Genomic DNA, 27,987 nt, shown 5'->3' on the forward strand with positions numbered 1-27,987 from the left:
TCTGCCTTAAAACGTGGACGCAGTATGCAGTAATAATAATATGGCCTATAAATGGTTTGAGCGCAGTTCTTGGTGTGCACTTGGAGCAGCCAAAGGAAAGACTTTCCGCAGCTGACGTCAGGCATACCTCACTAAACAGTGCGGCCCACTAGCGGTGAGCAGGGAGCTGCTTCGGAGGATATGTGGAGCAATCGTGGAAGAGGACTCCAGTCCGACCTTGTCTGGCGCACAGTCCCGCGTCTGGTTTGTGCGTAAGGCTGCTAAAACACTTGGCCGCCTTTAAAACCCCTTCAGGCGTGAACAACTTTGGCTTTCATTCATATTTTTTTTTTAATCGCAACACATCCACGTCTGGGTGATGTGCACAGAAATAGAACAACACTACTCCCAACCTCTTCCGCATATTGGATTTCTATGCAAAGAGAAGGTCGCCAGTGTCCCTCCAAGGATTCGGGAAATGAAGACTGCTGCTGACACGGAACCAGCCTGTTTTGACTTCTAGTGCGTGTTTCTGTGCAGTTTTTTTTCAAGGGATTTTCCCCGAGTTCACGAGTAAAGTATCTCCTCTCTGTGTGGGATCATTCGCTGCATTACCTATTCGAATACAACCCCAGCTTTTTGGACGAGCCTGTGCAGAGCATTGTACAGTGCACACATTTGGTCAAAATGCATTTTATTTAGGATAACCACTGGATATACAAAGTGCCACATTTGAGCCGGAATGGCGAACGAGTATAATCGCAATATTGTGGAAAAGTATATCTGCCATAAACTCTCCAAGCGGGGGTACGTGTGGGGATTTCGCGTTGTCCAAGAAGAAGATGCTGCTAATAACGGATCGATAACTGACCCTCCACCGACTTTGGTCCACCGGTGCCGAGAAGCCAGCACCGGGCCTGACGGCGAGAGCAACACCCACCTCTGCAGACGGCTCCCACAGTCCGACCCACACGCAGGCATCCACAGAGTCCTGCGCGAGGCTGGAGATGAACTTGAAAGACTGTACCAGCCGGACTTCACGGAGATGTCGCGGCAGCTGCATCTCACCTCCGCCACGGCGCAGAGGAGGTTCGCCGACGTGATAGACGAACTGTTCCGGGACGGGGTGAACTGGGGCCGGATTATTGCTTTCTTCGAGTTTGGGGGCACTGTGTGCGTGGAGTGCGCTTCCAACGAGGGGATGTCATCCCAGGTGGACAACATCGCAGACTGGATGACGGAGTATTTAAATGGACCTCTTAACAGCTGGATACAAGATAACGGGGGATGGGTATGTCTGATTCCGTGTAGTTGAGCGCTTTGCAGCAGTGTGCCAAGGGGTCGCAAAAGTCCTCTTTTAACTGTGATTAAAAGGAATTTCAGTGAGTGAGTTCGGTCAGTGTAGGCCTACATGCTTGATTGAGCTGAAAAGTACATTTTGATCTGGCTTAACGGGGCTCAATATCGAAACCACATGTGTAGCTGATCATTAAAAAAAGAAAAGTCCCTTTTAGGGTGATCTCGTGACGCACGTCAGGCAGCGAGCGAGATGAACGGCTTTACTTTACTTGCTCTAACTGGCTGATCTCGTTGACTGTTAAACTTACTCGACCAATCAAACAGCGGTTTCTCTATCACACCTCCCGACGCGTCTCTATAAAAAACCCGCCCTGTCAACTGTAGAAGCAGAGGAAGACGCGCAGCTGTCATTGGAGCACAGAGGTTATTATCTAAGGGGAAGTAAAAGCTTAGTTATAAAAAGAAACAGGATTCTGTGTGTGGTGTTGGAGAGAGAAGGCATTTCACCATCCACCTGTATCTGAATCTTCATGCAGGAAAGTGCTTCAGTCCCGCTGTCACGTGAGGCATTGCAGGCCCTCATTCTTGCAGAAGGGAGGAGGTCAGACACATGTCAGCAAAGAGCAAACTATTGAATTAATGTGTTTAGGCCTCTGGGCATAACTGGACAGGGTTCAGCTTATCAGAGGCCCTTTTTTGGCACAACACACACCTGGCTGAATGCATGGCCACACTGAATCTGAAACAAGCATGCATTGTCATATTAATTTTCAGGTTTTTATTACAGCTGCAAACCCTCCTACAAAAAAAGGGGGAGGGGGGGGGGGGGGGGTGCTGTGCACCTCAGTAGCCACCAAAACTGACTTGCAATGAATTAACCTTTAATTATCCGAGGTGCTCTTAATGAGAGCATAACGTTTGCACTGCCTGGTTATCTTAGCTGGAAGGTATCATAAAAACGGGGCGTGTGTTGAGTGGGCTTATCAATGATTCATATCGAATGTTTCATCTCAAAGGATTAGACCGTTTAACATTCCCCTTGAGTCTGCCTTGCCCCTGGAGGTGGCAGGTTGTGCCACATATCAAAGGGAGGCAACAGAGGGAGGGCCCTCCAAGAACACAGAGTGCTAATCTACAGCCACTGTGTTTAACATGCCGTCCTCTGTTTGCATCTTGGTTGGGACTCTTTTGTCTGCCTTTTTCAGACCTGTGCCTTGAAGCTGGCGCAGACTGGAGGCGCAGAGATGCCTGCTCGGGGTCTCTGGAGCCCACTGTAGAATAATGTAGGTCATCATAGTTTGGGTTTTACAGCTGGGTGGAGATGACTGTATCTCTACATCCACTGGAGAGAGACAGACACAGAGAGAGAGAGAGCAAGAGCACAGTTCTTTAATCCAAAGGATTATTTAGGATTATTTGAAAGCATATGTCTGCAGTATGGGGAATGAATAACCTCATCCAATTAGTTTTAAGCTCAAAGTAAGCTCTAAAACAGTTTAATCCTGAATATGTTAGTGTTGGCTCAGTTTCTGTTGTAGCTTCCGCATATGCAGCCATGCACCGGTGTTGATTTATATTCATCTGAACGGGTGTCAGGTAGGGAATTTCCTGAGGTGTGTGCTTCAGTTATTGCATGACCTTTAATAACTGACGTTGCAAACACAGCGTTGTCTGTACTCTGGATTGGGTTTGTGAAAACTGGCATTGCAGATGTTGAAATGTAATAAAAGTCAACTGTGTTTTCAGTCTGTGAAACAAAGCTGGGGGTTTTTTTTGCTATGTTTTGTCTCCTCCGGAGCCAAAACGGCGGCCTGTTTTACACTGACGTGTTTGTGTTTTTGTATGTTTTTGAGAATGTCTGCTAAACATCGGGTTGATTTTGTTCTGGCCTCTTCCTGAATTATGAATTCACAGAGGATATGCAGAGACTGTTAATCAGATATCTCTCAACAGGGATCTCAAGGGCATAGAGGGGATGTTTTAGAGATGTTTTAGATCATGAAAACCTGTCCAGAGGGTCAGGTTAGCAACATTGATTTAAACAGTCCTTTTCATTCTTTTCAGTTTTTTAGTCATGCAAGTTCTTAATTTTCTTTTAATAAAAAATTTTTTAAAAAAAGCTTTTTTACAAGAGGTGAAATTTCAGGTAGGAGGAGTGTATAAATGAGCCTATGAAGTACAAAAAAGTGGGGAAAAGGATGTGACCTCAGTTTCCTCATTTGTAGCTGCAGAGCTCAGTGGGGACTAAACAATGGCTGCCACTGTTTGCAAATGATCTGGTATCCATTATGTTTTATTGTGAAAGCTTTGCATTGCTGCAATGAGACACATGTGCTACATTTCTGCATTAACCTCACCTGGGTCACCTGTTTTCCAAGGAACATACTCTGTTCACGTGCCAGGTGGCTGTAGCAGAGGAATGAGGATAAAACAGGTTTCACAAATCAGTCGTTTCTCATGAGCTCACTGTCGTTTGTTGTAGTGTTCGACCTGATAATTCTAAATAAAACTTTTTTAAATGGCATTTACACATCTTCCAAACAATGAAGACACTCGGTAAACACGGCTAAATGTGTGTTTAGACAGGTTGCATTTATGGTCACTTACCATGTCCATTGTGTTATTGTGTGGAAGAGGTGAGTGCTGTGTTTTCCACCATTCTAAAAACAAAGGTGGGTGGCTAATCAGCCTATCACTGACATTTTGACATGTAAGAGTGGTGTGGAAACAGCTTTCTATCAGCCACCCTCTGTTTCCTGTTGTTTTTGAGACAATTTAAGCCCAAAATAGTGTGAACGGTACCCACTAATCATTGTTGAGTCTAAGTGTTGCGAGTGAGTCAAATACACTTTTAGTTCAGCGAAAATCTTCCCTTCAAAAACTGACAAAGCAGCGACTGTGTTTGCAAAATCTCAGCTGAGGGGCCAAATGGCTCCCATTCAGCACAGATTGCTTCCCACACCCCGGGATGTGACACACCGTCCTTTCATTGTCCCTAACATTCAGTTAGAAACTCTGCCTTTTTGTTGACAGAAATTGCACTCAATCAGGGAACGATTGCATTTAGGCTGCAGACTCACCCACACGTGGCGCACCTGTGTTTATTTGCAGGCGCTTGCAGTAAATACCAAGTGATTGAACAAAGTGGCAGACGGCGTCCGAGTTCCGAAATTACATACTTGACCTCAGACGCTTGACTGGCTGAGAGGGCGGCACGGAGCGAAATGCCAAATTGTGCTTCAAGAGAAAAACAGCAGTTTCATAACTGGAGGTTAACCAAGAGCAGTGTCAGATATGATGTTGAGAAATGATTTTTCTTTATCTTTGTTGTTTTTAGTCACGCTCTAAAGATGGCATTGCTTCTTGGTCTTTCTCAACAACCCTAATTTGAATTCTCCCTAAAAGAAAAAAGAAAAATGTGTATATGCTGTTATGGATGAATCTCATTGTTCTTGCAGTCTTCCCTGTGGCCACCAGTAGGTCAAAGTTATCTCTTACCCTTTGAAAACAGCACTATTTTGATGGATTTGCACCAAGTCATTGTGCAGACATTCAGCTGTCGAAGCCACAGAAGAATAATGATCATGGCTTCTCCTGTAGTTGCACAATGTCGTAAAATTGGGTCCACACATTCATCAGAGGGAACTGCCATGATTTTGTGCTCCCTGTATTTACTGCTAAGTTGTGGAAATATTCCACAGATATGCTAACGTGCCTCTAAATCCTTGCTTTTGTATAACAAGTGAGAGGAAGGAGTTAAATCACTGAAAAACCTTCTTTCTTTTTTTAAGCCCCAAACAGTGAGATCAGGTGTCTGTGGAATGCTGCTAACCAGGTGGTCTATTTTCTGTCTCCCAGGTGTGTGTGTGTGTGTGTGTGTGTTATGAAAGACAATGTGCGTTTGGGTTGGGTCCATCCTGTGGGGGTTTCCCAGAGCACAGTCTGCTCTTTGATGGGTGGGACCAGCATGTTGCTATGGTATAGCAGGCATCTGTCTACGGCGCCTTGCTGAGGCTGAGTGGATGTGGGACAGCAAGGAAGTCATTAATCTCCATCTAGGTGACGTTTCGGCAGAGTAGAGACAAAAAACCCAGGAAAAGAAACCAAACAAACAAACTAAATCACAAAGGAGGCACATGCAGCCATTCACAGGAGAGCAAAAGAAAATTCTCGACCAGGTCTCACTTACATCCAATTTGCGTCTCCTAGATGCAAACTCAGCCTGTTAAACGCAAGTCAATACTAACCAGGGCGCCATTCAGGAACTGTTTCAGCTATGCTTCTTTTAGCTTTGAGCTCTTTTTCTAACACAAAGATGTCTATGTTGATGGTGAAAGCAGCGCTGCCTCTGAGGACACATGCTTTACAGCGTAATGAGCTCTGTAAGTCATGACTGACTTACATCCACTCTGAGCTAGTATTCCCTTCTTGTCATGCGGCGTGCTGTCACACTCAGTTACACCCTTTTTTTTCATCTGTTAATTTGTAGCTGTTTATCAGTTTTTGGTCTCTCATTACTGTGTGAACGCTGCCTTCTAGTTCTGAGCAATCAGACCGAGGAATAAATGATTACTCGCGCAAATAGCATTTTAGGCTTTCTCCCTCCCACCCCGTCAATTAACACTGTCATTCTACAGCTGGAGACGCAACAAAAATGTAAATAGCATACAAAGAAACAAACTAAATAAGAATCAGCTTGGAGATTTTGACAACAACTTTACCGTTGGATGTGTTTGAGCTCTGTAATGGAGACTGTGCACCACAAAGGAGCTTAATGTGGCGAGAGGCAGCCAAGATTTTCCCCTGTACTGTACCCCTTTTGCTTGGGAGGCCTCGGTTGCTCACCATCTGCCACTGTGTTTACACCCATCAGCACAGCATCTGTAATCTCAGGAACATTTCCTACAGACGTGGGCTGCTGCAGGCCGCAGCTCTCTCAATCGGTCCAACAAGAACATTTTTCTTCCAGCAATCTCTTCGCTATCTGCATCTCAAAGACGTTTGAGCCAAGCATTTAGTCCCGTGTGTGGATTTAAGAAGCACTGAATCACTTTTCATTTTGATTTCTATTCAGCTTCAGATTATACTCTTTTGCCCACAGTAAGTCACATGCACTCCATCTTCACCTTTCCAACCATGCTGGATGTCTCATTGCTGTTTATGGCATGATTGCAGGCCACAAATCCTGTTCTGTTGCACTTGCAGGGGATATGCTTTGCGTCTTTCCGCAACATACCTTTACCCCAGAGACCCTCCACCCCATCCTGTGCTGTGGTTATTTCTGGGCCTTCTTGGGAGAGCTGGCAGAATGTCTGCTGGGAAACAGGGACTGTAAATAAAAAACAGAGACAACCTGGATTTTTGTTTTGTTTTTCCTGAGTGTCCAGCTCTTTTAGTTGGATAGTCATGTCAGTGGACCATGCGTTATTCATGAACATAAGCTAACATCAGTGTTTTTTCTTTATTTTGTTCTCTTTGTGTTGGACTTCTAGGATTACGCGAGTCTACAGATTGAAAGTTGAGAATTCATACATATTACTGTTTCCTTTTGATCCCTTTTGCTCAAATAAGCAGTCACCTCAACCTTCTAAGCTCCTGTTTTATGAGGGACAAGTGCTTGAGCTAAGCGCTACCATCCCACTGAGAGGATACGCTGATAAATAATATATGGAGCAGATAAACTTGGACACTAAATGGATGTCCCAAAAGCTTTATGAGCTCCAGCTGAGAGATTATATCCTCTTTCCCCTCCTCTTTTTTCCCTCATCCCTTTCCTCCCTCTTACCCCCCACCACATGAGACGTATTAACTTGCACACATACACGTGCCCAAACACTAATACCCAGAGACCTGGCTTTCAGTGTCAGGTAACGTTCCAGATCCCTGAAAAATGCAGGGACATGTGAGAGGCCTCTAAATATAGAAGCATTACCATCACTGCTCTTGTGTGGTCTTCTAATTGTCATGCTACGCGTAAATCCCTGCCCTGTGTGCCTCTGTGATAGCGTCACATCACGAACCCACCGCCGTCCTCCATGGAAAAAATGTCCTAATGAACCATTTGAGATGGCAGATAAAAGAGTTTTCCACCTTTCCCGTCACGGTGGGAGCCGGATAATGAGAAGCCTATTGAGACGCAAGTTGACTTTGCCACTAGGCACACCCTTGCAAGCAGCGCAGCATATCAATATAGGGCAAGGTTAAATGGTTCCTCCCATTGTCTAGATACTGTAGATATTTTTGGGTCAAACCCCCAAAAGGCTTAAAAAGAGATTTGATGTTTTCAGTTAATTTCTAGGCCAGCGATATCCACTGTCATTTGAAGTCTAGTATGTCTCCTCACAAAGACAAAGCCTGTTGAACAGGTAGTGGATTGTCTTAAGTTTCCCCCAATGAATGGCAGCTTTCACTATGAATTAATTCCAGCCTGAGAATCTAAGATCTGAACTACAGATGTAGTTTCTGGATCTGAAAAGCGAAGCAATCCCAGGAGTTCGTCTCATTCTTTTGGCTGCTCACCTTTAGAGGTCACCACAGCAGATCATCTGCCTCCGTTGTTCACCCTATTCCTAGCATCCTCTTCTGTCACACCAACCCTCTGCATCTCCTCTTTCACTACATCCATCCCTTCTGTCTGCTTCGTTACACTTAAGCCAACAGCGAAATAGTTTCCATCAGTCCAACAGGGGCTGTCTCTTCTGGTCACAAAATAATGTTGGTTTTAAATTTTTTGATTCAATTCAGTCCAAATCAAATCAGTTTTATTTATAAGCACCAAATCACAACAACAGTTGGCTTAAGGTGCTTTATATTGTAAAGTAAAAACCCTACAATAACATAGAGACAACCCCGACAACCAGACGAACAGCCTATGAGTAAGCACTTGACGATAGTGGAAAGGAAAAACTCCCTTTTAATAGGAAGTAACCGCTAGCTGAACCGGGCAGCTATCTGCCACGACCAGTTGGGGGTGAGGGGAGGAAGACAAGACAAAGACATGCTGCAGAAGATGTTTCACTTTGATGTTAACATTTTTATTTTTGGTGACAATCACAGTGACAAAGTAGGATCAAGTGGATAAGGCCCTAGTCACGCAGACCTACAGACCAGCCGTCTGGCAGCCTGAAAGGATGTGAGTGATTGCTAGAGGTTGATGGGAGTTTATGGGAAAATGATTGTGAAAGTCCCTGTCACATGGACCTAGAGACTGGTCAGTGTCATCCCCACCACCACCACCACAACCACACAGACACAGACAACCACAAAACCTCCTTGGTCTCACGATGGTCTAAACCCAGCTCACGTTTCCTATTAGTGGGTGAACAATCCAACGCTTGGTCCCAAGCATATTGGTTCATGTTGGTTCAGTTGCCCATAGTTTGCATGTAGTGACAGATTTGTCTACAAATACTGAATAGCTACACTCCAAGCGGTAGTACATCTGTGAAAAGCACAACACAATCCGGGAATGAAGAAGGTTTGCATCCAAAGTAAAAGTTGTGCCTAACAATCACCAGGAGGTTTTTTTGTGCAACAACTGATCTGAGCCATCGACTACAGTAACCATAGCCAACCAACGAGAGAATAAGTTTTTCACTAGCAATCGATGATTGTCACATCCAATATGGCGGCCAACTCTTGAATGTGACCATGTTGTCACGTGAGAAATCTCGGTACAAGTCTATGACAAAACGGCCCTCAGCTCTCTCAGCCTCTGACATCAACAAACCTTTTCCTGATGAGTTTTTGAGCTAAATCGCTAGTTTCATTTTCTATTGAATAAATTACTGAGTCAATTCAGTAAACTATGATCATTATTTGAGTCAGAAAGGAGGAATATTCATGGTATGCTCATTGTCTCATAATATTCACAACCCAGCCCAATCCACCCCTCAATCATCACATCAGGTTTCAACACACTGCCAAAAAAGACACTCAGTACAAGGCTTCGTATCAGGACTCACCAGTGAGTGACGTCACGCTCTTTTATATTGTTTATGATCTAAACACAGGTATACAAAAAAAGAAAAACATGTGACTTTTTTCTCTAGCAACAATTACTGCTGGATTTTTCCACAGACTAATGCTAATGCTAGCAAGCTGAGTTAGGAAGTAAGTTATGTCCATTGTATGGGTTATATTACAATTTCCCTCACCAAAGCTGAAGCACAGAGGACAGGTTGTTAGTACAAATTACCAAGCAGAAGGTCACATTATGTAAGAAAGCTGCTTTTAAAATGTCCCAAAAAGAACCAACGCCATAAACACAGCAGAGAGGAAATTAGGCAGAAAGCCCCAAAGTATTTCTGTACCAGGCTGTAAACATGTTTACCTGCTCGAAAGTTGGGTTTTTTAACATGAGAGTCAGAAGCAACCGACTTCCCCTGTAAGGCGCCCTCAAATAGCGATTCGCTATTATGAAATTTCACTTTAAGATTATGAGACCAATTTTTTTATCAGTTTTATTGAGTTTGGGGCAGAGAAAGCAGCAGCAAAGACTAAAGCAATAATTACCAGCGTTTCGGTGAAGCAGCAAAACAAGCTGCAAATGCAATACAAATGTGTTATTAATTGCCATTTACAAATTTGGCAGACAGAAAGCAGGATTAGCATCGGTCTTTACTCATATTTCCGGCATCTAAGGAATGTAAACTGAACGCTCGTGATGCAAGGTGGATGGGAGCAAATGAAGAGTAAAGGAGCAGGTTGCAAAACCAAAACAGTGAGCTTAAATGTTCCATAGTGGCAATGGTAGCTGCAAAGTTAGACAGTAAAATCTCAACCTTTCAAATCCCACGCAGCCATTTAATCTGCTATTGATGCAAAAACATGGAAAAGTGTACGTTTAAAACAAAAGCGAAACTGTCTCCATGGCTAGCTGCTAATTTGTGGTTCAGGGTAAATTGACCTTTTAAGGTTTAAAGCATTAATATCCACACACGTAAAGCCAAAGATAGAAGCGGATGTGCTAGTGGAAATCAATTATTTGCTGTCAACAAAATGGCTGTGTACACACTCACGGGCATATACATACACACACGCTGTGGCACATCAGTGTGTACACAAAGAAGCGGATGTGGTAGTGTGAATCAATAATGCTGTGTTGTCACAGGGTGACATGTGAGCCATGGCAGGGAGCAGATGGCCTCGGGGTGCCTAGCTTCCTGTTAGCCATGCCATACAGCCTCAACGCACACAAGCTCGTGCACGCTCACACAGACACCACAACCATCTCCACTGGGATTTCCCCCGGCGCAGCTAGCTACACCACTGGCCATTACCAAACAGCATGCCATTATTGACTCTTCTCTGAACTGTTGAGTACTCGCTCTTCCAAAAATGACAACAGCCAGATAATGGTAAATAGATTTCTCTGCCTCGTCTGTGGAGGTCTGGAGTAAATAATTCTGTGCACCCCGTCTCTAAACATGATTTTTGGCATGAGAGCAAGTATCCCACAGGAAATCTGATCTGTTTCAGTCGACATCGAGTGAGGTCAGCCGATGCTTGGAAATCTATTTGACTACGGGGTATAGATTCAGCATTTCCAATGGTTTGCAATGGTTCTCTGAGCAGAGCCTCAATTAACACAGCAGACCAGCAGCTGTGAATGTCAGATTGTATGTGCATGTGATTAATCAAAATGCATCCTGAAGGAGAGTGTCTCTGTGGAAAGACCTGGGTGAGATCTTTTAGCACATTTTTAAAATTTTTTTAAATTTCCTGACTCCTTTCAGCTGGTGTGCGAGCTCTCCCTATTGGCACAGCTCATACAGCACCACCCTGCTGCAATCGCCTTTGATGGCGACTGATTAGGTTTGAAGTGCAGAGAAAACTATAAACCCATGACACTTGGAAGATAAAAAGCTTTTCCAAGGGAGCATTGTTCTGGCTTCTACGTATTGTTTCAGAGTCTCCATCCTAAATTCTCTTGACATCTTCTCAAATCTACAACCACCTTCTGTCAGGATCCTGCAGCTGGCGCGGAATATTACAGCTGCGTGCTACTTTTGACACGGATATCTCGCCGGTAGGGGCAAACCCACTATTGCCAAGGTGTTATGTTGGAGCAATTTCACAGAATCTACTCTGCCTCTATGTTTAATTGGTTGTTGGGCTGTCATTACATCTTCAAATACTGACAGATACTTCAAAGAAAACATGGAGAAATGAATACCGTAGTAGTGACAGTGATTCCTTTTCTTCCTAGGGATTTTATTTCATGTTTTTTGCTATTTCTTTTGACAATACAGTGACGATTTATGTCTGTGTATGTTCTAAGGATGCACTCATTTGATGACTTATGCCAGAGCAAACTTTTATGGTGCCAAGATTTAGTGGTGACAGGCTTCATTTTGCTTTTATAGCAAGGTTTTAACTCCCGTCTAGACGAGGTTCATGTCGGAAAATCTAACCACTAGAAGTTTAATCAACTCTGCAAATTGACTTGTAAACTGCCTAATTTATTGCTCACATTTGAAGTCAGTTGGCGGTTGGACTGATGCACGAAGAAATAAGTACAGATATGTTTTTTGTTCTTTTTTTTAATCAGCTGAATTTCAGCAGGCACTATTTGATCAGCCAACTCATTTTCTGATACCACCAAACCCATCACGCTCAGACCCCCTGATCGCCAATGTTTTCCAGATTTGAATTATAATGAGTCCACATTCCTGTACTTCATGGAGGACAGGAGATTAAAAAATATTCCTGGGTAAAAAAAAATTTACAAGCCTGGACTTCAGAAGGTGTCTTTGATCAGAAGGTGAGGCTAACAGGGTTCTGGAGGAGGAGGAGGAGGATGAGGACAGATGGAAGGGCATGAAATAAGAGGAGGCTTATAAAGCTATAAAAAAAAGGCATTCCTATCTCTTACGGCCTCATCTGCCGCAGCCAGGTTGAGACGGAGAGGGTAATATCTGGAGCGGCCACCGTGGTTTAAAGCCCAAAGAATAATGATGCTAATAGAATTCAAGCTGTTAAATACAAAGAAGGAGATTTAGGAGACTAAGGTCAATCCAAAGTTACAGAGCACACTTGGATGAAATTGCTTGTTAAAGTCATCTGACTCAACAATCATCTGATCCTCAGCTGATCCATCTGCTGACTTTAAAGCAGAGGAATTTACTCGTGAAACATCCACATGGGCACAACATATCCCGAAACCTAAAAATACATACTGTACATGTGGAAAAACGCTGGACCTATATTGCATGTTTGCTTTTGTTTTTCTTCCGCTTTATTTAACATCCTGCTTTGGTGCAGTATCTTGTTCTTGCAGTGCAGTTTCAAGACAAGCCAGCTCACAGTAGGCATGCACCGAACCCCATTAATGACATTTTCCATGGATTAGTCCAGAGAGAAACAGAAACTCTCCTCCATTATGAAATTGACAAATGTCTCATTAGTTTTCTGTGCATTTTCACTCCAGACTTTCACTGTCACAATAGGCAACTTATTATCATTCATCGGGTAGGCTGTGCTTGTTTCCCTTTGGTCTTTACGTACAGACAGGGAAGGTCACACAGCTCTGAATGAGCCAAGCTGCTCAAGATAGTTCAAACAATGCGTCTTTTAAAAGCACGCCCTAGCTCTCTGCAAGGTCTTTGTGAGTCATGCTGAGTTTAGAGCAATGAAAAGTAAAAGGAGAAAGAAAAAAGGACAGAGGTAATGTCCACCTCTGCTCTTTGCCTGCTTGATTGGGCTTTCGTTGCGTAATTATTTTCTGAGAAGGATTTAGCCGAAGCTTTTTCATTACATAATTCAAAGGGTTTGCTGTAGCCGTGTTTGTCGCAGCTGACTTGGTTCAACTCGAGGCTCATTCCTTCTCATATCGAGCCTCTCGGGCAAACGCGCGCACACACAAGCGAGGTTGTTTGTTTCCACACATCAATGCATTCCACTCATTCCTCTCCCCCAGCCTGGATGAAAATCAGCTGGTTGCCTGAGAGAGGTCAATGAACTTTCCCCCAGTGTTCCCGTCCTGAGAGGAAAGAGAGTGGAATTCTTTCTTTCACTTATTGTTTTTAGAGCTGACGCTCAAACATGATACGGCCTCTGCTCTCAGATTGTCTGAGTGGAAGTGAAATTGCATAAGAATAATCATTGCTTTCCTTTCAGCCCCCCCTTTAAATTTTAAAATGACCTCATCGTCCATGTTTAGAGAAGTTTTGTCATGCATCTCTGAGCTTTAACTCTCAGCCTGTGGGAAATATGCTTTCCTTCCCTTATCGGCTTTTGCTTTGTCTCCCCACATGATTTTTCGTCTTTCTTTCTTTTAATCCCCTCTTCTTGAAGTAACACTGTAAAGTGAACATCCTGCTTTTAGAACCACACGGAAAGGAAAATGAAATAAAAGGAAAATGCGTTTACCTCAACAAGGCACATTTCACATTTTCTGTGTTTTTTTTTCTGTTCTAATTCGATTGAGGAGAGCCGGAGACGGGTTCTGAGAGGCGGTGTCACATTTCTGCGCACCAATCAGGGCCTTGCAGTACTTTGATCAAAATGCAGCAAGAGCTGAATTGTTTGTTTATGAACTGTTTATTTTTATTGTTAAAGAGAAAGGAATTGGCAGTATTTCCCGCAGGCTTTAAGTCTAAGAAGTGACAGCGTACTGTATGTAGCTGTGCTTTCCACCACCGGCAGTGAATACCTTCTCTGTGACTTTGTGGAAAGTTTTCAGTGCTTTTTCAGCTCCATTCTCCTCCACTTCAAAGCCGTTTCCTGAGGGAGCCGTACCTCAAACGGATGATTGTTTTCTCTGACATTATCGGACATCTGAGATGCTCAATCTGCTGCTCTCTGTTCTCCTCACAGCATGCCCCGTCCCAGACTCTGGCCTCTCTCATTTATATGGCCAACACGGGGAACCCAGCTACACCTGAAACCTGGCCCAGTGTACTCTAATCACATAAACCGCTCTGATATCTTGTTGCCAAAACTGACAAGCTTTCATTTAGGGGCCGACTGAAAGAGGAGACCACGGGAGGCCCTGGGTGTCTAGCTTTGATCTTCTAATACTTTCTCCTTCACTGACACGTTTAATTCTCTATTAGATGATGTTACACTTGACTTGTTTACCCGTGCTTCCTAAATTACAACTTGGTGTTTCATCAAAGGAAAAATAACATCACATTCCCTCTAAAACTTGCCTTTTTATGGTCTGCCTCCTCTTATACTAGGGGCTAAGATTTAGGAGTCGCTTAATGGTTCAAAACAAATACAAATCTCTTAGTTACAGTCTCTAACCAACTGTGGCTCTCCCCTGCTGCTCCCCCTCCCTTTCTCCACGGTATTAGTATGACTACATGTTTGGCTTGCCTCGAGTCTTTCCTAGTTACCCGAACAGACTCTGTGATTTAGCCATGCTTGGCTCTACCACAGAGAAGTCATAGTCTCATACTAGACAGTGATGTCATTCCTGCAGCGTCTAAGCACAAAAAGTGACTTAATGCTAACTACGCCATAGAGGTCCTTTACACCGCCTATCACTGCTGTCTGAAAAGCCCCTTTCTGAACATTGGGATTATGTAATTCTGTTACATCAGGGGCTCGACACAAAGGTGCTGCACACACAAGACCACAGTGACTGAAAGCAGAGCGCATTATTTCAGATGGCTCCATTTTTTGGGGAGGGGGGTCAAGTTCAGAACAATTAGTCACCACACGCGTGTCACGTGAAGTTTGAAGCCCCGCTGCAGATGGTGTTCCCGCACGTCCCGCTCTTTACTCCATAAACAGTAGTCATTTTTAGCTGGGATTAGTCAGCCACTATTTTTGGAGTGGCTTTCTAAGAGGTTGGTTGTGTGCTCTCAAGGTCTAAAGGGGTCGCCAGATCTGACTTTTAAGGCTTGAAGTGGCGCGCTGCCCTCGTCACAGGAAATGGGCCTCTCCCATGGACTTGTGGGGAAGCAATAGGCCACCTTGGAATCTGTTGCTTCCCACGGTCTCTATCAGGACTTCCTATCTGAACTAATCAGTGATAGTTCAACAGTTGAAATTGGAACTGCAGGGGCTCTCATGCTCTCCTAGAGTAAGAGGTGCTTTGGTTCCCGAGAGCGGCAAATACAAAGCTTACTCAAAGCCGATAGAGTCATTTGAATGGTGGAAAGCTTTGCCTCTCTGTCTAATCATTAACCTACACTTACCTTGCCTTTTGTTCCATTGAGGCCTTCTGCATGTTTTAAATGCCACTTTCACTTACAAAGTGGGTCTTTATGCAAGTCCACTTTAATAGTCCTGTGAGTGCAACATTTGAACAACACGACCTGGGATGGAAAGACTCACATAGCGTAAAAAAGAAAAGCACCACAGTTTATTGGCCTGCGTGCTGCTTACATGGATTTGGAACCGTGTCGCTGGGTGTGCTATGCACAGCTTCCTTGACAAGAACACAGAGCGCTTAGACTCCCAAGTGGCAGACATCCTGTCTTTACTAAAAAGCCACTGCAGCCAGGTTTAATGCACTTCAAGCACACCCACACACGTGGACGATGACTCAGCTGCCCCTTTTCATCCTCTGCGCTCTCACTCGTCATCTGTGGCCTTTTAAATGGAGCGAGCAGCAGAGATGAGACTTGTTTTATTAGATCGGGAAGCCCTGAACTAGGGGCTAGGATGAAGCCTCTCGTTATTTATAGCTGCACAGCAGTTGCGTTCTTTCTATCTGGCAGGACTCTGTCACTTCCTCCTCCGTGGTAGGCCGGATGCGCTCAGTGCAGACATCCTCAGACGAGGCAGACATCCTCATTTAGCTGCATTGTATCTATTTGAGGGCTCCTTTGTGCTTTGGTTTGGGATGCTGTGAAGGATTTTGAATCAAATGTTCAAGGTCAAACCACAAGATTGGCTCATTTTAAAGAATGAAAAAATACCCTCTATTGACTGAGCTGCAGAGGTTTATTGTGAGGGGGGTGGGAAAGGATTGTCTCTCTGTGGCTTTCCCTTAGCTTTGATGTCTCTTTGCTTTACATGTAAAAGTGATTGATTGTGTATAATACACTTTGAGCTTAGGTGTAGTCTGCTGATAAACCCTGGGTGCAGGGGGAAAGCTAGTGCAGTCTGCTTCTATGCACTTGCCTTCAGTCTTCTGAGACTGCAAGGTTACCCTGTCCTTCATTTCATGTTGGATCAAAGCTGTTCAGTAAAAAAAATCAATAGTCTCAACAAGAATCAAGGAGTACATAACTGATCAGTCAAGGCCATGTAATGCTTGTCAATTCGAAATCTGTTTATATTTCCCCAAAATCCTCTGAATATTTTCCCCCCTGTACAAATTGGAATTGCTTTACCATGGTTTTGCACCTCCTCCTTCTCTTCATTGATGGGATTAAAAAAAAACCACAAGTTTATTGAAGCATTACATATCTTCAGAGAAACCAAAGTCTCCTGTGTAAAGTTCCGTTTCTCATTTATCTGGTAAGTTTAGACAATGAATAATGGAGACAATAAAAAAAAAAAAACAGTGTCACGAGGAGTGTGGGTGATTTACTGCCGATCACATTTCATGTTCCAGTGGAGAAGGCTGACTCCCACGGGAGCGGGAGCTGTTTTGTAAACACACAAATGCTGCAGCCGCTGTTGCTGATGCAAATTTGAATATTTATGAGCCTTTGGGGTAGCATCCGACGTCAAAATTGTTTCTCTCTTTACGCTTGACTCGAACGTAATGACTGCGGAAGGTATGAAACCTGAGTTTGCAGTGAAGCTCAAGCGGGGGGCATATTAAAAAAGGTTTCCAATTTCCCTTGTACCGTGTCATGATCCCGCTCTGTCGGGCCAATTCTGTATTCTATGGCTTCCATATTGGCTGACCATTTCAAAGGATGGCAATTCATTTGTAAAAGCGTGTGGACAGTCAATAACGCTCTTCACTTTCAAAGTTTACTCAAGCTTCTTACACAAGCTTCGGGGAGTCTTTCTCACCAAAATAATATTCAGTTTAAGGTGAGGTTAGTGGAGCTGCTTGCACAAACTGAATAAAGTTTCTATTATTTTTTTACTGCCTTCATTGCTTAATTAACTGTCTATGGGTCTATAATTGTACCTTACAATATAAAACGTCTTGATTTGGTCCCAATAAATAAAACTGAATTCAAGAGTATTTAATTCAATTGTGCCCTCCTAAGCACTCCAAGCTAAGAAAAATGGGGAGGGTTGCATCAGGAATGGCATCACACATAAATAGTCGGGCAAATCAAAACACGTGGATCATTAAAAAAATAAAATAAAATAAAATGGATGTAGCCCCCGTGTCATAATCAGCCTGCTCCAGGTTTTGTTTTAAAGCCTCAAATTGAGCATTTTGGCCATTGTCTTCTTGGTCTTTTGGACCCAGTATGACAGATGAGGCATGGATCTGACTGAGGAATTGAAGACGTTCAACTCAGATGCGTAATTGGCTTTTTAAAAATTATTATTTTTACTCAATACAGGGCCAAAATGAACAAAAGTAACATTATAATGTGTTAAATAAGACTTCACACTGGTGATTGAGACCATAAACTCCTCATGTAACTGTTCATTGACATCATAAATCAAGTCAGAAGTAGGTCATTGTCTCATAAACTTTAACATAATCTGGATGTTTTAGAGTCGCCCCCTGGTGCCCACCTGGAAGAATGCAGGTTTAAAGCAAACACCTCACTGGCTTTAATTTTTCAGACTCAGAGGATGTCGAACATCACAGTCTGTTATGTACAGATGTGGCAGTCTGAAATGGAAGATGCTCAGGCTGACGTCAAAATGATGATTATTATTAATGACATTCAAAGCTAGCCAATGATAAATGACCATTAGTGACAATTTGTTAATTTTATAGACTGCTGCAAAACCAAAGCAATTTCTTTTATAAGCGACTCATCAGTTAGGTATCTTTTGTCACTGCATACGTATGTCCTTTGTTTCAAAGAAGCAAGTGTTATTGTTACTCGGGCTGATCCACTAAATACTTGCGCATTGATTGGGCCGGATTTGTACAGCTCGACATCCCACTTTGTCACGCTGGACTGCGAGGCTGTGGTTTCCATGTATTGCAGTATTGTCACAGGGCAGTGAAGGGCTCAGTGTCCTCAGCTCCAAGCTGTTTGCTGCTGACACAGGGGATTCAACGGGTAATGAGTACTGCAACAAACTCCTCCGTCATCTGATTTTTGGTCAATGGATGCCACTCTGGAGAATTGATCGAAGCTGACCTTGCTCCAGGACAAGTGCTTGCAGTACTGTCACTGTCATAATGTCTGACCTGTTTATTTTTATTATTATTTTTCAGATGTTTTGAATCTGTATATGCGCTCGCACTCATGAAATAATAATGCACCCACATGAAAGAGAGCGATATAAGTGTATATTTTGATCAAAACAGATCTATTATGAGAAAATAATGCCTTCCTTGCATTTTTTCTCCCATACCCCCCACCCCTGAAATGGGAGTTTTGTTTGACTTTAATTAGCAGTGGAGAAGTCGGCAAAAGGCTAATTAAAAAAATGAAAGAAGGGCAGCAGGAGCAGCATATGTAATTTTATAAGTACGCTACTATGTGAACGCTTAGGAAATAAACAGAGCGTGGGGAGAAGCTTAGTTCAGAGGTGAATATAGCAGTGAAGCCACAACGGGCACTTTAATTACAAGTTGAACTTTAACCTACATCCCTTTCTCTCAGTCTCAGTCTGCCCGCAATTACCCAGAGAAGCTTCCCAAAACAGAGACAGTTGTCTAATCATTTTTCTGTTTTGGCAAAGTGCTGCTTGCGGTTTTATCGGAGCTAGTCAAGCGCACAAGATCACTCATTATCTTCCACAGAAGCTGCAGGATCGTTCCCAAAAGTTTGTGTCAGTGTGTGGGGTGTGATACCCAAAGGATCTGGCAAATGTTTGGTATTTCCCGTTGCCCATAAGATAACGCAAGGCCATCCGAAGAAGACAGCTGTGTAAAATCTCTTTGTGTCCATGAGAAAGACACTGAGCAAAACCCAGAGGTGTAAATCATGTGAAAAACAAATCAGAGGTCGAGGATAGACTCTCTCCCGCTGGTGGGAAAAGCAAATTGTGTGTGAAGCTTCCAGCCTGGGCAACCGTGACACTCATGCAGTCAGTCGCCACCCCTCTGCTGCATATGGGAGACTCAAGTCCTCACCGCTCAGTCGAACTCTTTTGCTCTGTATGTAATTCTCAACAGGATTCATTGTTTGCAGTGAAAATGAAGACAGGGTGTGTGTAAACCTGGCTAGGCATTTTCCCATTGACTCCAGGGTCTCTGTAGGCTGGGGGTGACCTTTTAAAAGCCACTGATCGAAAAAATTAATACTGTAGAGAACTGCAGCCTGGACTTTTATTTCCCAGATGCACACCTGCTGCTGATGGCAGATGGCTTTGCTGCGGGGCAAATATGAGCTTTTGGGGATTATGAAGTCTTTTGTTGGCCGTGTTTTTTTGTGCTCTCTTGTCCCTGTCAACTTCCTGTGTCCTCTTTCCCACCTGCTTATCATTATTTTTCTGTAAAGACTTCGCTTTTCAGAATGACAGTCAACACAACAACAGAAATGGGGCCAAAATACAAAGTGCCAAGGTTTGTTTTTCCACACTGCTCACATGTTTGTGGCAGCGCTGTTCGCTAATGCGGGGATGAAAAAGTTCCAGGAGCTGAAGTGGAGCATGCCTCAGTCTCATGATATCCACCTGACACCCCCACCCCCCTCCTGCTTTCCAGCTCTCCCCTGAGTCAACCTGGAGTTATTACCACCCATGCCCTTGTGGGATTCTTTTAAACATCCATCACAGCTCGTATGAACCTCTTACTATAATTGCCAGCTTTTGTTTCAGACTTAAATAGATGATAATCTATGGCGACTGTCTGGGACATATCAAGGACACACATCATGAGTTTGCCATTTTGTTGAGCTTCGCTAGTGGCTGGTCACATGCGCGCCTTGCTGCTGGCTGGAGTTACAATTTCAGCAAACTGTTATTTTCCAGGCGTAGGTGAGGAAAAACACACAATGGTGTTTTTGCCAATCAGCACATTTCCTTCGGCTTAGAGGTGTGACTGAAGAGCTTGCTCGCTTATTAATACCTGTATCCTGGAGAGGGAGACGGGTGTCATCGTTCAAAAGCAGAGACTGTTCAGAGCGCTCCAAAATAAAAAATGCTCCCTGACATTTTGCTTTCCACGCTACCAGCAAGGCTCCGGGGATGATGGCGGCAGTTGGTACACTGCTTTAGCCCAGACTGAAATATCTCAAAAACATTTGCATGGACTGCCATGAAATTTAGGACGGACACTCATGATGCCCAGAGGATAAATGTGTCAACACTTACTGGATAGATGGACACAGAGTTTTGGATTACATAGATTACATGGACTGTATGTGAAAGATGGACATAGCTCGATTTTAACACTATGACTGCCACCATCTTGTTTTGTGTGTCGTTGTTTGTGTGTTTGGAGCTGATTGTTTGATTGTATTTGGATGACAGGGTGAATAGGTGAGAAGTAAGACGTTTATTCTAGCAAGCTAGCTTAGCAAAGTGCAAGCCTAGACTATTTGGGTGTGTTAGGTACCTGCTGCTAAGTGACTATACAGTCAAATTAATGAATTAATTGCACGGCAAGCCAAAATCATTTTCAGACTGCTTGCATTGGTGTGTTATCTGCAGCAGCCATGCCTTAAATTTAAGCCTTAATATTACTTAAAGGGTGAGTTTAAAAAAAATCATGCCCTTAGAGACATCTAAGGCAGATATCACATTTATTTTTGCAGCAGTTTCTAAATATGTTTATTTCTATTACAAAATTGACCATTTTAGCATGACAGTCTTGACCTGGTATGTGGTTACTGACTTCATTTTTCAGCTCTGCTGGTTTCTGTTTGGTGAAAACCTGGAAAACCAGCTTCAGCTCTACTTTATGTTAACAGCCTGGCGTTAGATGGTTATGCTACGGTCACACTTGGGAAAACAGCAGTCGGAGAACGTGGCATGACTAAAATTATTGTGACTATTTGCACTGACCTTGCAATCGTGTTGCCTTTGAAATATTTGCTTTGAAGATGGTGAGCAGGTCTGTGACTACTCCGAGTCAGTTGGCGTTTGGCAACTTTGAATACAACCAGTTGAAAACCAGCTGAGTCGAGTTCCCTATTGCAAAGAGACGCATCACAGATAAGTTGCACTCAGCACCACAGACTAATCTCAGACTGATTCCTACCTGTTGGCAAATTCTCTGTTTTATATTTGTAGCACTTTGGTCAACATTGTTGGAAGTAAAGTGCGTTATAAATAAAGATGCTATGCTAATTTGTCTGGGATTATAAATAATTAGCAAACCTTCACCAGTCTGTTGAGTGAAACTACAATTGTCTGGGGACAATTTGTTTCCAACCAAGCAATCTAAGCAATCCCCTAGCAATCTAAAGAGGTCAGTTTAGGGTGCTGCACTCTGAGCCTCTAGGCTGGGGGTGTCAAACTCAAATACACAGTGGGCCAAAATTCAAAACTGGAACAAAGTCGTGGGCTAACATTAATATTTATTAAAAAAAAAAAATCTTCCTCCAGATATAAAAGTGAATATTTTCTTATGGACTCAAACAAGTTTTGCTGCAAAACTGAATTTGGAACAAGCAAAGCTTAATACTAAACAATATATATATTAGCTGTATAATACCAGTAGGCCAGCTCTAATAGTAATTTGGTATGGCTTCACCAAATTTGGCCCGCGGGCCAGAGTTTGACACCTATGCTCTAGGCCACAGGTGTCAAACTCCAGTCCTTAAGGGCCGGTGTCTTCAAGCTTTTAGATGTGTCCCTGCTGCAACACACCTGAATAAAATTTGTAGGTCATTAGCAAGACTATAGAACTTGACTGCATGCTGAGGTGGCAATTCAGCCATTTGAATCCTGTTACAGCAGCTCATGAATAAATGAACATGGTGCAATAAAAGTACTTTTAAAAGTACATTTTTCCAACACATGCATTCTGAGTGCCATTCTGATTTCACTCTAGTGTGATGCAGGCAGTAAGCATCACACCATAGCTTTACCAATTTGAGTGGGTATACTTTTTGAAATTAGCATTTAGCTAATTTATAAGAGCCTTACAGTTTCACTGTTAGCATTCCCCTAGACTACTGTCTCTAGCCCGGGGGTAGTTTAAAACGCCCAGCTGCAACAAAGAGAATGCTGTGTGGTAAAAGATATTGCCGGGTGATTTACGGAGCACAGCGTGTTTTGACATCAGAGGGCCCAGAAAAAAAACTGCTGATCCTTCCTCCCCTCTGTCACCAGCCCCCAGCCTCAGGAATGCCAAAGGACAGGAAGGGAAGCAGGAAATGCTTTTGTCTCCCTACAGCAGTTCAGAATAGATGCCTCCTTTTTTTAGTCCTGTGTGGGCTTTCTGTTTGATAAAAAGGAAGCTGTGTATTAAAACGTGACACTAGCGAAAGAGAGTATAATGAATCTTCTACTAGATCAAGGTCAAAAAAACATGTATTCCGATAAAAGTAACACAAAGCATAATTACTGTAGGTAAATTGACTTAAAACCAGACAGATTAAAATAGACTGGTAATAGATCCCCATGGGAACTGACACAGTAATGTTGTAGTGAATCAAACTTAACAATTCACCATTGTTCACAGATCTGATCAAATTACAGATAGAGACTTCAAGAGATGGAGACTTCAAAGGAGATCAGATGTACAGCTTCACAACACACCTTCTAATGTGGTCAGCCTCATAACAAAAGAAAAATATTCAATAGGAGGTGTCCCCTAGAGCTCCCTAAAATTTCCTCTATTGTCGTTTGGTTCAAGATAATCTGCTGTGTGTGTGTGTGTGTGTGTGTGTGTGTCTGTGTGTGGGAGAGCTTTTAGCTTAGCACCATTACTTCCTGTCCAGCTGTTCCTGCTGTCACCGCTTTTAAGCAGATGTCTGTATTTCCTCATCTAAGACACGCAGCCACGGTCTTTTCTGCCCAGATGCTCCTCGTGTGCGCTCACGTTTTTAACAGGCCTCCTTTAAAACTCCTCTTAGCGGCAGAAAGCTGAACCCACTGAGACACTGTGAGCAGCTTTAATATATTCGTGCTTGAGCACTGGAGTGTTCATCTGCATGCTAGAGAAAGAAAAAAATGTTGCGAATGGGCCTTTTTGGGTGATTCCTGTGTTTGGGTAGTATGTGTTTCCGAGTGGGTTGTGTCATTGTGCGTGAAAAGCGTAGGAGGGTGTGAGAGCCGATGAACAGTAGTGGATCTGCCTGCAGCATAAGTGTAATGACATTCTTTTCCCACCCATGTTTGGTATCAGCCAAGGGATTTACATTTTAAAGGGTCATTTCACCCAAATTAGAAAAAAAAAGTCATATTTACCAGGTTTTTTTCCTATAAAATCTATGTTCAATACATGGAAGTGAATGAAACTTAACTTATTATTAAAACAAATGAAACCAAAACTACAGGCAGGAAAATGAGATATTAAATTTCTCTTGTAATCACACAAATTCCAGGAAGAAGATCAAAGACAACAATGAATTATTCCTTTAAGTGATGCATGTGTAGCCAACCTTCAAGTATGCCTTATTTGTTTGTGCCTCTTACCCACAACTTTTTCTTGTCAAGAAATGATTAGATAATCCCGAATAAGCTGCAGAGCATGCTGAAGCATCCTCGGGGAAGATACTGAACCCTGAGTTAGCCCTGATGCACTCATTGGAGTGTGAATGTTAGAAAAGGCACTTAGGCAGTGCTATACGATAGAGTGAATGATGGCTGTCATAAAAACTGCTTTGAGTGCTCAATTAGAGTAGAAAAGCGCTATATAAATACCAATCCATATTGCTGCTAGCATGACAGCTGTAGATTATTTTAAGACAGCTTCACATGCACTTCCACATATTAGTCAATCGATGTCTTTCAGGCGACTGCTAAAAATAGTCCCCATCAAATGCAGGGTTAACCCCTGTTTGAGCAGCGTTCGGTTAAAACCTGCACTGACCGGCTGTTTGAGGCAGTTGCTGACCCTTCTTTTAAGGTAGAATGATTTATTTGTGACTCATGTCTCCTTTAAGAACTATGAGATGCAAACCTTATTTAAGAACTTGAAAAGAATTCACGCAAAGGTAACCATGTTAGTCAGAAGCCTAATCAGTTGTCTCTGTCTCTCATCTCAGGATGCATTTGTGGAGCTGTACGACAGACAGAGGGACTCCGTCTTCAGTTGCTCCTGGCCCTCCATCAAGACAGTTTTCGGCTTGGCTGCGCTCGGAGCGGCCAGCCTCACCATCGGAGCATACCTTACACAAAAGTGAACAAGGCCTCTTTTCAATCAGCTCGACTTTTCATCTCAGCATCTTCCTCCTCTTTTTCCTGGTGCCTCTCCTTCTTTTTTTCCCCCCTCCCTGCACCTTTTTTTTAAGATGCCCCTGACCCCTCAGAGACAACCTTCAGACTCTTCTGAATCTCTTCAAAGCCTCTCCCAGAAAAAACTCCCTCTTCCCTGCCTCTTCGTGTCAAAACATTCACAAATCAAAACAACTGAAGAAACCAGAGGCGAAACCCACAGAGCAAAGGATGCATTTTAGATGGAATCGCACTAAGCTGACTACAACAGCGGAGAAACGAGGAGTGCATGTTTTTGCCTTTGCTTTTTTTTCCTGTTTCTTTTTGCTCGGCCTGCTTCTCTAGGAGTTATAGCATGAACGTTGAGTGTTAGTTTAGACGTCGCATGTGTAGGTCCTCGGTTTGGAGGCCTTCGTGGTGGTAGTGGTGGCGGTAGGATGTAGGGTGGGGGGGTGCAAGGATGATGGTGACGATGATGCCAGGGAGGGCGAGGCCTCAGCCTCGACCCCTGCTCGTTAGGGTGAAGGACCCCAATTGAACTGTGGACTCCAGTTACCCCCATAAGCCGTCTTTCAAAGGACTTCCTCCAAACAGCAGCTGCTTAGAATGTGTAATGGAAACAGCTCGCTACAACCAGCGCAGTGTGCGTCTGCTGCTTTCACCCCTCAGACCGCTCCAGTGAACTCTGAGCACACACTGCTCCATTATGCTCTCCCTGGCCTGTGATGGAGGACAGGCTGCTAGAAGACTGAGCTCTTTTGCAGCGCTTTGAAAGCTCCTGTGTTGGGTTTAAATTTTTGCAGCAAACCGAATCGAATAGTTTGCATGTGGAGTGTTTTAGAAAAAAATATGCAAAAGAAGCCTGAAAGATGAACGAGAGATGTGCAGCACAGCATAAAAGAAAGAGGCGGAAGTAAAATAAACCCTGTAGTAGGGTTCCTGCTGCATAAACAGTTTTAAGAGTGCATTCCTGACACACTCCTTTTCTAAAATCACTGCCCTACAAATTATAAATAATCACAGCTCGTACTATTAGCACACGACATCGTTTATTTTTTAAATTTGCTTTTACTGTCGAATGGGCTCGCTCAGGTTTCAGACCTCGCCCCGGCCGAGGTCTCACAGTGGCTCGGTATTGCCACAGAATGAACTCTGAACCGAAGACAGTCTCTCGCAAATGACTGAGGAGATGCCAGCAGCAAAACCAGGGGGTCCCATGTGTGAAACCTGAGATGTCCCCTCTCTCCAGCCTGCAAATGCATCCCAAATCATTGATTGGTTCCTTTCAGCCTGTTTTTGTAATCGATGTTTGTCTTGTGTTACAGTCCGACTGAAAATTTGGAAGCACTCAAGGCCTCCAAAATACTGCGTTGTACAGCAAGTCACTTGTGGAAAACCTTTTCTTTCTTTTTTTTCTTTAAATTTCTCTATCACTAAAACTCTTCAGCTTCTTTGTCATTGCATGGATGAAAGACACGATGCATATCTGCTACACGTAACCATATTTATAACAGAACAGGCAAGAAATAACAATAAAGAGGTAGCATTTTTCTATTTATTCAGAGGTACCAGATCACAGATTTTTAACAGTTTCTTCTAAGGAATCACACTGTAACAATGTTATTTCCTGGCTGCTATTATAACAAGAAAAAAAAAAAGACATGTTTTAAAAAGTGATTTTTTTCCCCCTGTTTTGTATTATCATCGGCTTAAGGCTGCTATACTGTTGATTTTACTCACAGCTTAAACTGCCACAATTTTTCAGTATAGTATCCTAGAGAGCTGGAAACCAAAGTTAACTTGTATTAATCTTTAATTTCAAAAGGAAAAAAAAAAATGAAGAAAAAAATACATAATAGCGAAAAGGAGAAAACACTTTGCTTCAGTTCACTGAGAGTCTGTCCAGTGAGGTTTTGTGATCTCTCTGTGGAGGGTTTGTCTTGTGTTACTGTACTATATTAGCCTAACTTTTGTCAGCCTTGTGCTCCAATGATAACTCAGTGCTTATCTGTAAAAAATGTTGACCTACCAGACTTAAACCTTGTCTCAGCTCTCACGTTAAAACCACCCAGTTTTCATTACAACAGCTCACAGTGTGATTTGTGATGTGTGTATGAGCGTGTGTGTATGAGTGTGTGTGTGTGTGTGTGTGTGTGTGTAAGAAACTGAGGGTGCTATGAGCAGGAATAGGAAGACTTTAACAGCAATATACTGTAATTTTTATACTCTGTGCATATATGAATGTAGCACTATGGTTTCCGTGCTGTTTTATGTCTATAATCGCAAAACTGTAGCACTTAAAAGAAAAAGAAAAAAAAAGAAAAGTGAATTGTGTTTCTGTTGTTTACTGCTATATCCACGATAAGCTAGTGGGATCATATTGTTCCTAATAAACCAGATTTTTCTCCAGCAGATGCAGAAGTCCGAGTTGATGCTGCTTTGGTGTCTTATTGATTCCTGTCTTGGTGTCGGAGCCAGTCAGCAAACAGAATAAGAGAGATGTTTTAGGTGAAGAGCAGCCGCCCCGGCTGTGCTCTTTTGATTATCTGTTATCCATCACGGCTCGGCTCAGCTCTGCTCTGCATAAAGCTTGGCTGTGTCAACGTGACAGTCTCCTTGTGAAGGACTGTGCAGAAGAAGCAGCAGCCGCACCCCATCAGACATCAAAGCTGTCCCCAAACACTGCAGTTGTCAGCCTCCCTCCTCTGCTCCATACGCCGCTAAACACGAGTGCAAAAACCCCAAATGCCCTGCGGCCAGGTTTTTGTACACCCCCTGCCTCTGTTCTGATCACACTTGTCTTCAAAGGCTACGGCGCCCGGGCTGTTCGGTGGAATTTGTGAAAAGCATTATGCAGTAAAACTAATGTTGAAAGAGTTGAGTGGGCGCGAGAAAATGAGGGGCGAGGAGCAAAAGAGAGCGGTGATGGTGGTGTGTACAGATATATCCCTGAGGAAAGCAACAGCGGAGGGAAGTTCATTTGGGTTGGATGCCCCCACCCGCGCCATCATCCCCCGAACCCCCCTCCTCACAAACCCCCACAATCCCTCCTCTCTCTTTCCCACTCGCCATGCATATAAAATGCATGACATGCTCTGAAGAGGAATTTTAAATCAAGTCCTAGACTTTCAAAAGAGAGTCCAGTGTGGGTGTGGATGGTGAATATATGTGTGTGTGTGTGTGTGTGAGTGTAAAGAAGGGGAGAAAGATGGGCAGTGAGAAGAGGAGGGGGAGGATGGTGAAGCCCTTGTGCCTCTTCTGCTTTAGGGCTACAAGGTGTAAAGGAGGCTTTCCCAGAGCTGGATATCACAGGGGAGATTGGGAGATCAAAGCAGATTGTCTGGATTAAGTCTGGTCCAGCTTTACCCTTCATTTGGA

At 43.3% G+C, this 27,987-nt stretch overlaps 1 protein-coding gene across 1 annotated transcript; it reads left to right on the forward strand.

The window, feature by feature from the left end:
* The first annotated feature begins 89 nt into the window (after positions 1 to 89).
* bcl2b (BCL2 apoptosis regulator b) lies at positions 90 to 27,018 on the forward strand. The gene is made up of 2 exons (XM_087832069.1): positions 90 to 1,270; positions 24,441 to 27,018. The coding sequence occupies exons 1-2, from the start codon at positions 722 to 724 to the stop codon at positions 24,576 to 24,578; spliced, it is 687 nt and encodes a 228-aa protein (XP_087688195.1). The 5' UTR covers positions 90 to 721; the 3' UTR covers positions 24,579 to 27,018.
* The last annotated feature ends 969 nt before the right edge of the window (positions 27,019 to 27,987 follow it).

The sequence above is a fragment of the Neolamprologus brichardi genome, chromosome 18, assembly GCF_056152115.1.
Source record: "Neolamprologus brichardi isolate AB-2024 chromosome 18, ASM5615211v1, whole genome shotgun sequence".
Taxonomy (NCBI): Eukaryota; Metazoa; Chordata; class Actinopteri; order Cichliformes; family Cichlidae; genus Neolamprologus; species Neolamprologus brichardi.